At 35.7% G+C, this 10,507-nt stretch overlaps 2 protein-coding genes across 2 annotated transcripts; both read left to right on the forward strand.

Moving 5' to 3' along the window:
- Positions 1–1,472: 1,472 nt before the first annotated feature.
- Positions 1,473–3,605, forward strand: LOC119639835. Its single transcript, XM_038037501.1, has 5 exons — positions 1,473–1,485; positions 1,549–1,807; positions 1,873–1,955; positions 2,666–3,288; positions 3,351–3,605. Exons 1-5 carry the CDS (start codon positions 1,473–1,475, stop codon positions 3,603–3,605), a joined length of 1,233 nt encoding a protein of 410 aa, XP_037893429.1.
- Positions 3,606–7,565: 3,960 nt separating this feature from the next.
- Positions 7,566–9,093, forward strand: LOC119639836. Its single transcript, XM_038037503.1, has 4 exons — positions 7,566–7,831; positions 7,917–7,975; positions 8,173–8,783; positions 8,839–9,093. Exons 1-4 carry the CDS (start codon positions 7,566–7,568, stop codon positions 9,091–9,093), a joined length of 1,191 nt encoding a protein of 396 aa, XP_037893431.1.
- The last annotated feature ends 1,414 nt before the right edge of the window (positions 9,094–10,507 follow it).

A 10,507-nucleotide genomic window follows, 5' to 3' on the forward strand; every position in this document is an offset into this window, starting at 1 on the left:
GGCAATAGCTGCAAATCTAATATCAACATCCTTAAACCGGTCTATCACCAAGCCGTTAGAGCAAGTTGTTATGCTTTTCGGACGACGCCCATAAACAATATTATAATTGAAACTGGTCCCCCAACCTTAGAAAATAGACTGTATGAGTTAAAAGCTAAAATAGTCCCTAAGCTTCTTAATTCAAACAAATCCATTCTCGGTGATGACGTAAGAAAGATTATTATTGCGAAGAAAATTCCAAAGTCACCATCTGCAATTGACCATTGTTTGTGCATCGCAAAGGAATTGAACATTCCCTTAAAAATTTCCCGCTCTTTTGGTGTTAAATCTCCCTGGATTTTGAAAGACTGCTCTTTTGACATCTCGCTGTTTATGCACAAGAAGAAGATACTACAGATTACGTCTTCAGGAATCTAACAGCTGAAAAAACCCAAGTATTGGAGAGTACTGGTTGGAATCTTTTACACACCGACCGCTCAAAATCTTCTGGTGCTACAGGACAGGTTCTTCTCAATCACATATTTCACGAAAGTACTTCAGCTTTCACAACCGAAGCCAGAGTTGTCCTTCACGCTGCGAACCTTGCTCATAAAAACAAACTCAAACCCATCATTGTTAGCGACAGTCTGTCTGTATTACAAGCTATTCGGAATCGTTCGACTTCGAGATGGAGCACCATCAACAAATTAAGGAATATAATTACAACACCCGATGGAAAAATTAAAATGTTAAGGGTACCAAGTCACATCGGTTTATTGGGAAACAAGCAGGCTGATCGACCGGCAAAGTATGGTGCTTCTGCTCCTCTAATTATGGATGATGTTATGGAAAAGTTGGATCTTCAAAAATACATTGGAAGAAAAGTTAAAGAGAAAATTGCAGAAGGAAATTTACAATACCATCATCAACACTACTCTTCCGTTAACCCTCAATTAACTCCACCTTTATATCCAGCAAATGTTGAGAAACCCAAGATCCAAACATTTTCGAGAATTCGCCTTGGTTATACAATTGAAACTCACCAATAGATCTTGAAGAAGTCTTCCTCCTCAATCTGCAGTTGTGGACAAACACTCCTATACTTTTCCGCTGAAAGCAGGCTGGCAAATTTCGAAATGTCTAGTTATTTCACAACCTTGATCTTAATTAACTTCTCGGAAAGTCTTACGAAATATGAGTGTGCTGCACTGTAAGCTATTACCCTTTTGTGGAAACCTTTACTTTACGCTTTCAAATTCTTTAAAATTTCTTCTTTTTTTAATATTTCATATTTTTTTCTACTCTACATGTGCTTCATATTTTTTTAAAATATTTTTTTTTTTAATTTTTTTTAATTAGTGTTGGGTTTACAAATCGAACCTAAATTGTATGATAGGAATTAATTATTAATTATGTTCGAGCAATTGGCAAAATTTAGAAACCGTTTCGTACAGAGAAATTCGAAAGGTGTCGCAAGGGAATATATCAATAAAATGACATGCGAAGGTAGGTCTTGGGTCTTTGAAGGCGGTCTAGGTATATATCACTTTCTCCCTCTCTCTTCTTCAGTGCAGGATCGCCTGCAGAGCAAACGCAGGGATTGTGATGTAATGCGTGGAAAGGATACGGGAGAACATAACGAGTCAACATATTTTAAAGATCGTGTTGCGTTGCCTTACTCCGGCTTTGCTATGCAAAAGTTAATGAAGGATTTAACTGACATAGATCCAGATATAGAATGGAAAGCTATAAACACTTTATCGGATGGCGTTATTATAAATTCAATACTTAGTCAGGGTTCAATAAGTGGCTACGCCTTTGTGAGAAAGTAAAGAAAGTTGCGAAGTTACTTCATAGAACGTTTCGTCACATTAAATTTTTTCTCCTTTGCAGGATCACAAATGTTTTCCTGCGTAAGCGATATAAAATCCTAGAAACCACCAAAGAAGAAATTAATGTTCTTTTAGAAATATTCAGTAAGTTTTCGAACAATGAACGTACAATTACTCGATTTCGATTATTTAAAACGTATCCGGAGAGATTAAGTTCAAATATTCTCTTATTTAATAGACCAATAAACGATCACCAAAGGATTAGCTTATGCTTAGTTCATATTTTGATTTAGAAAACTCAATATCCATTAGAGCATCCGTAAAATATATATACATCGACCAAAGTAATATTTTGAGACGTAACGCACTTCCAAAGGATTGGGCTACGCTAAGTCATATTTCCGTTTGGAAAACCCAATATTCATTAGAGAATTCATAAAATGTATATAAATCGACCAAAGTATTATTTTGGTGCGTTTCAGACATGTTTGTCCAAAGATAGATCTGCTTGTTGTCCGCATGGCTGTGAAAGTTATAATAGAAATCTGAAATTTAGCATAAGCTCACACATTCAGCTTCAAATCATTACACGTATCCGCAAACACACCTACAATTTTATGCTAGATGTAGAATTGTGGTTTGAGGTGTACCTAGCGTTCGTACTAATTGTGAATAACAATTGAGAATTTTTATATATAATAAGATAAGAGGATGTTGTGATCTCAGTTTCCCCGGATGAAGGAATGAATTCTAAGAAGACTTTAATAAAGCAAAAGCGCAAAAGCTTACATATATGGGAGGCGGATAAGAGTGACTTCAAATAGATTTGAAAATGTGTAATTTTTCCTTCTTAGTTATGATCGCTATGTACATGAATGGTGCTAAATACATTCTAAAAAGTGACCAGTTTGTAAAAGCATTATACGAAATGATTGAAAATGGTGAAGAAAATAGTTCGAAAGCTGCCGAAATATTAGCTTTCGCCACTCGAGAGTACGACGATGTTTTCTATTTGCAAGAACATTACAATGCAATACGTAAATTAGCTCGTATTCTCCGACGCAATGTACGCGCTTATAGTAATCCATCCGCTTTATACCGTCACTTGCAATGGCTGCTTGAGACATTTCCGGATGTTGGCGTCAAAGAGGGCCTCTTTGAAATCCTGTTTACGCGAATTAAAAATCGGGCATGTAATTTTCATAAATATGATTTGAAATGTTTCGTTCTTCTTTTACGTTGCCCGGCTGGACAGAAACGTTTTGCAGTCATTGATGGAATTAAGGAAATTTATGACATTCTCGTCGATCCTAATCGAAAATTAGATTCATATGAGAATGTAGTTTATGCCATAATGACCGCAATGTTTACCAAGAAAATTGTTTTGCGATGCTCTCAGTTTGTTGACTTGCCCCGACTTATAACTCAGTTGGCCAAGGATAGTAAAGAAACCATTATGCAATTATATTGTTTTCAGGTATATTTTCACATATAATCAAATTACCCTTTTTTATACACATCGACATCGAAACATTGCAGGCACTCCACATGCTGACTGATATGCCTCGTGTGAAACGTTATATGAAAACAAATTGTTTTCAAATTCTGCAACAAATAAGTTGCGAGGATACGGTTAATGAAAAACGGAAGAGTGAACTCCTATATAAACTGAATCGTGAAATTTATCACACAAGTGGACTGCGTTTAGAAAACAGAAAACCAGTCGATATTGTTATGGAAACTAGATCACGCTCTTACGGAGAGGAAGGACATATCGCACTGCGCCGTTTATAAATCCCTTATAGACAATGCTAGCTTTCAAACATATTTGTGGTATTCAGAATTGCGTGTTATGTTCTATGGATCGAAATTATATTAATAGCAAACAAAGAAATAAAATTATTTTCGATTCATGGCTATAGTATTATTTTATGTTAATTAAATATATGCAGTTTGTACAGTGGGATATTTTCCCGTTATTAAAGAAAGGAATGAAAAAATTTGTAGATATTATCTGTGTTAGGTAATGGATAGCTAAGGTAAGCTGCACTCAATATGGCGTCTTATAATCTAAAATTCTAATTATCATTTGCTAGTTCGGTAATAGTGCTAATATTGTCTACAACAACGATCCTTACCTGCACGTTTTGCTTTTTTGCAAACTCCCAAGTTGTACAACCTCCCGAGGTCCACAACCTACATGCGCACTGCAGAGTCAACTGCAATTGTATATACATTTCGTTTCATATGGTACTTAAAGAAAAGAAAACCAGGTAACGGTTTTTAATTAAGATAATTTTCATATTATCGTGAAAAAAAAATAAATAAACGAAATAAAGAGTGCAAACACGACGAAATTGTTTAAAAAACCAAATAAATTTTAAAAAACTTTACGAAAACGAATTGAAAATTGAAAGTGCACAACTTTAAGCCTTGCTGAAATGTATTACGGCCTCTTCAAAAGATTCGGGCGCAAAACTTAAGCTACGCATTGAAAGCAAAAGTAAACATTTATTAAACTCTGTTAAGTATTAGCAATAATTTTTTTAAACTCAAAACAAAATTCTATTTATGAAACACTACTTCTTCTTAAGTTCGATTTCTGAGCAATGATTTTGCCTGCCCACCTCATCATTACCACGGGTCCATACCCTTCTTCATTTCCTTCAACATCGAATTTCTTCCAATTGTTGACGCGATATATTTCATTCCTTTTCCTTTAAGGTTTCGGTTAAAGTTTTCCTTCTTTTTCCCTCTAAAGGTTCTCAATCGTCCGAACTGGTCCGTTTCTTTGGTTTGCCTTCTCTGTAATACCTTCATTTTCTGCTCTTTTATTAGGATATTGCAGAGTGGTTTTAGTTTCGCATGCTTTGGCTTTAACTTGTTTTCGATCGATATATATATATTATTACAAGATGAAGAGTTAGTAGATAAATAAGCTATTCTAGAAAACTTTTCCTCATTCAAAGAAATTTCTTTTCTACTTTTTTTTTTTTTCTATTTTCTTTCTTATTTTCCGTCTTATTATGCTAAATGTCGATTAATTAATTAAACTGCATGTTAAATTTAAATTGTGCCATAGGCACTGAATTGCTTTTACCATCCGATGAAGTCTATGTTACCACATGCGGACATCACTTCCTTTCACCTCTTCCATTCCCCTTGCCATAGGCGTAAAGTAGCGAGGTGAGCGAATAAGCGCTAGAATGTTTACTTAATTTTGTTATTTTTTGTTAAAAATTTCATTTAAATCAAAAACACGTCCTCAGCATCATAGAAAGTGCCCCGAGCGCAGCATAATACGTGTTTACTGACAAAACTTAACAAGTCTAAAACCTGAAAATTATAATTTCGAGAATTGAAAAGTTTTAATCAATGACTAAAAATAGACCCCCACCAACTGAGAAAAGATTTTTACCTTTATTTATAAATTTCGATGCACCAGGAATTTGTCAGACGAGACTGTAGAATTAACCTCTAGTTGCACCCAATCTATTGCCAGTGCAGCAGCTTCGGCTATGAAAACACGACGCAACTTGTTAGCTAACTTAAGCTTGAATATAATGCTCGGACGCGTAGATTGAAGCTACAATTAGGAAACATGACTACACGATCACAATTTTTTTTGTAAGCACGATCTGCTTATAAAGATTGAAATAAACGTAAAGGACATTTGAATTTCTTAGCCAACATGTGCTAATGTGAGCGATATAGATAACAAACTGTTGCTATGACCAGCAAAATGTTTGTACTCAACGTCACTTGTGGTATAGGTTATATTATGTTTGTCTTGACTTACGTACCATCAACAAGGGCTTAGAGTAGAATCACCTTATATTATCTAAGCTTGTACGTCCGCCGGTTCACTCGCAGTTTTCGAGATATTTTGATGAAATTTGGTACACAGATATGCTTTGACATAAGGACGAACTGGCCTCTTATGGAAAGCTACAGAACATGGAAATGTGCCTCCCACTTAGTTTTTTTGAAATGGAGGTATATATATATGTATATATGTATATATGTACGCGTGCACGTGTGTGCTTGTGATGATCAAAGCTGTGTCCGGCTTGCAGCAAAAATAAGAACCAACCAAAACAAGTAGAAACACTATGGTGGGCCCAACAGCAAGGTTTAATGCAGTTATTCAGATAACGGGTTTTCAAAATAAGTTGTTAAAAGGGAAATGGTCAAAAGTCCGAAGTCCGAAGTCCGGTCCGAAGTATTTTCAATAATGTTTGTCCTCGGTGCTGGTGTATGAATTTTCATTGACATATCTCATAAATTGCGAACTGTAGATTGAACACAAGAGAACAAGGCGGACAGATGGATCGACGAGTTAGGTTGACTCTGAATGGGTTGGTGTATTGAACGGCGGGTTAATCCCAAGCCCTGCTTGGCATTGCACATATCCGAACAAACTAAGTATATTTTTGCGTAACAAGTCTCGTAGGTTATAATTACCTAGGCCGACAAAACTTGCTCTTTCTTTTTGTTTTTCTTAACATCAGAATATATTCCTTACTAACTTACAACAATAAATCATGTGAGAAAATATATATGGTTACGACCGAATCTTTTATGTCCGTCACCGTCATCCTATAAAAGGTAGAAAAGAGGAAAAATATAGATTTGATTAGACTATAATATGGGCTGCTATATTTACGAAGCGAAAGACGCGGAAAGCAAAGTTGGTCTCAGTTTAGGGTGTATAGACTTGCGGGCGATGTAGGCGTGTTCTTTGAGTTGTTTAGCCCGTTTTGAATTCTTTTGCGGATAGGCGAGTGTTTATTATAGATACTACACAGTTGAATAGTCGACCGGACGGACATACCAAAGTAAAACTGGCTAAGGGTTTATAAACTTTATTGGGATTTTGAAGCTGGTTTTTGCGCATTACAAAAGTATTGAAATAAAAATTAAATTTTGATATACTGGAATATTGAGTGGGCGAGGTCAATTTTTGTACATTTTTGTGCAGGTATTACAGCATCGTCCAAAGAATATACGTTCAGTTTTTTTGTGTATTTATTATTCTATAGTTTACGAGTAATGAGCAACAAATCAATTTTTTTTCCGTCTGAAGAACAGAGCTGCTCTCAGTTTACGCCGTACTGCCGCGTAATACGATCTTGCGTCCAATGTTTCTGCCAAATCGACAAGCTCGATAACATCGTTTTTACTGCCAGGAGCATATTTACAACAGTCAGCCCATAGATAGACGCACATGTTTGAATCAGAATTTCAGTATTTAATGCTGATCAAGAATAAGTACAGTTTGTGATGTCTCTGAATCTGCCTTGTGGGCGTTGCAAACGTTTCGGCAAAAAGAATATACTCTGCAGCGATTGCAAATCCGCCCATTTAATTGAGCAAGCGATACGGCGGTTTCAATTTGCTTGTGACGAGAAGCTTGCACGTGAAAATTGATTAGGCGTTTTGGAAACTCTCTTATTTGAAATCATTTTGTCAAGACTTAGCTAGCTAAGTTCACTTTTCCATAGCTTTCAATATATTTTTTTATATTCTTTATATATTTTAATAAGCTTGTGCTAATATATTAGGAATTTAAAGAGGTGGCAGGCGATAGATAGGAAAAACTGATGTGGAACAAATTGGCAAAATATAAAAATAATTATTTACAAACTCAAACAAAATTTTTACCACAGGAATATGTCAATGAATTGACTGAAAATTGTATGGTTTTGTCGTTATCATCTATTAAAAAGAATAATCCATTTGTATATATTCACCATGTGTATAGCATTGAGTAAAGCTCAGAGCAAACGCGGCAAATGCGATGTAGTGCATGGAAAGCAAGAGGAGAAAGTACAGGAGTCATGTTATTTTAAAGATCGCGCCACGTTAGCCTATGGTTTTGGTGCCCTGCCTAAACTTATGGAGGGTATAGGCGATGAAGATCCGCATGTACAATTAAAGTCTATCAATTCGCTAGCGGAGTTTCTTTTAAATCCTTTACATGGTCAATCGGCAATAAACGCCCATGAGGTTGTGAAAAGGTACAAACCATTATACGTGATGGGGTTCCTTAATACCAAACACTTTCGTGTGTCTTTGTAGATGTCAAAATTTCTTTTTGCGCAGGCGATTTCGATATCGAGCGACTAGCTATGAAGAGATGGATAGTATCTTAAATCTGTTTGGTAAGTACTGCAAAGCAAAATTGAAATAAATCAGGTTCCATACTATTCTACGCCATAAACTTTGCTTAACTTATATCAAGTTAGCGCAGATTATGTATTATCAAGAGAAATCTGGAAAAAGTTTTATTGTTTTCTAAAGATTTTAGGAAAATGCTTTTATTAATGAAGAGAGTGGTATGAATTCTATCTCTCATTAGTTGCAATCGCTATGCATATGAATGGCAGTCAATACATTTTAGAGAGCGGGCGTTTAATCAATCAGTTTTATGAGATAATGGAGGGGGGCGAAGAACTTAGTGAGAAGGTGGCTGTTATTTTAGCTTTTTGCACTAAGGAGTACGATGACGTTTGTTTCCTACAAGAACGTTACAATGCGGTCGGCAGGTTAGCTCGCATTTTTGGACGCGATGTGTGTATCCATTCACATCCATCTGCTATATATCGTCACATGAAGTTGCTGCTTGAAGTGTATCCCGATGTGGCAGTCAACGAAGGTCTTTTCGAGATCCTTTTTACACGTATTAAGAATCGTGCACACGAATTTTGGCAAAATGAAATGCAATGTTTTGCGCTTTTGTTACGTTGCGCAGAGGGGCAAAAACGCTTTGTGGCTGTTGATGGTATGAAGGAAATGTACGACATTCTTAGTGATACAACGCGTAAATTAAATTCGTACAAATACGTGATTTTCACCATAATGCACGGTCTGTCTTCCAAGGATGCACTCTGGCGATGTTCTGCATTTGTCGACTTGCCAGAGCTTATAACTAAGTTAGCCAAAGACGACACGCAGCTATTCTGCTTTCAGGTACACTTTGATGATCAATGCTTGTTGCATTGTAATACGGGTTTGTGTCTTATAGACTCTCTACACATTGGCGGACATGCCTCGCATAAAAGCTTATATGCGTATGAATTGTTATGAAGACTTGAAAAAGCTTAATTGTGAGGAAAAGATTAACGAAGAGCGAAAAGCTGAACTTTTACACAAACTAGATCGTGAGGTCTTCCATACGAGTAGATTACGTGTAAACGATCGAAAGCCATTTGAAATTGATATCGAACCTAGGCTAGCTCCATTTGGAAGTGGAAGACGTGTTGCACTACGCCATACATAAATCCTTCAAATAATACTAATTTTAATATATACTTGTAGTTTTTAGAGTTTAGTTTTACATATGACGTGCTGTAAGCTAATCTGAAATCTTTTCTATGCAAGAGCAGGAAAAAACTCTGTCCATTGACTGACCAAACTTCAGTAGCGATCACTTTAGTTAAAGTATTTTATCTTATCTTAAGTGGTTGATACTCAAGTTATGTAATAAGTTGAATATAGATTTTTCACTGCTTCAATATTTGGATAAAAACGATAGCAGCGGCGCGTCTTAGTTGGAATAATGTAATAAAATGAACGAATGTACTCTTTTAGCACGAATTGATTAGCTGCACTTTGTAAGCAATAAATGTATTTTTATATAAAAACGTGTACGGTCTTCAATCTTTTCTTTCAATTATACGAAAGTTTTTATTTATTATTGCACAGAAAAAATAGTTTATTCATCAATGAACTTGTGTTTGAAGAACTACTTCGCGGCAAGGGCGTCGTTAAGCACTCTACGGCACTGCGCCTAAAATAATGATTTTCATTCATTACGCCACTTGTGGTACGAGGTTGTATTAAGTGTGTGTCCAACACCTGCAACTTGGGGTAGACTTATTTTTCTTTATACCGGGTGATTCCGAAGCTTGTCTATCCCCTGTCCATCTTGTTTCCTTGTGTCGAACACGTCAACATATTATGAGCATACAGGCCCGCTTTGGCCCAAAGATGGTCAGTATTGAGAATGGTTTGGATTGGACCACCTTTTCGAACACTTTCCATATAACATATTATTTTGAAAAGTCATTATATAAATAACTGTATGAAACGAAACTGTGTAGGGTATTTAAAGGTGGGCTATAGTGTTTCCACTTGTTTTCCTGATAAAATACCAAAAATTATATATATTTCGATGGAGAACAATATTTTTTATGTAGTTTTTGTACGGCAGTGAGTGAAATGCCAAATTAATAGCATGAGATAAATACCTGTTTTTTGTAGGAAAGTTGTAAAGAGTTTGAAAAATTGGCTCATGCCGTTCAAGCTATTCATGTCAAGCCAATACGACAAAGCTCGTATGCTCAGTGAAGCTTGTTGGAAAATTTTCAAGATATGCAAAATTTGAAGATTTGCAAAATTTTTCGTGTAGTGATTTGTTCAAAGGAAGTCGCCATATTGGATAGTGTTTGCGTCAAAGTGTATCAATGTATTAAATGTCGTCACTACATCTAGAATATATTGACAATCATCAGCCAACTTTCGGACAGACGCACGAATAAAGTTGAATCGGTTTAGAAAATATTATTATTATTATTATTATTTTAATTTTAGACTAATGAATTGAATTCTTAGACTAAAAAAAGAGACATTGAGCACTAGCAACACAGGCTATCGGCTCTAATTTAAATAAATGGATATTAGATAATAAGCTT

Source organism: Glossina fuscipes, unplaced genomic scaffold (assembly GCF_014805625.2).
Source record: "Glossina fuscipes isolate IAEA_lab_2018 unplaced genomic scaffold, Yale_Gfus_2 113, whole genome shotgun sequence".
NCBI classification, from domain to species: Eukaryota; Metazoa; Arthropoda; class Insecta; order Diptera; family Glossinidae; genus Glossina; species Glossina fuscipes.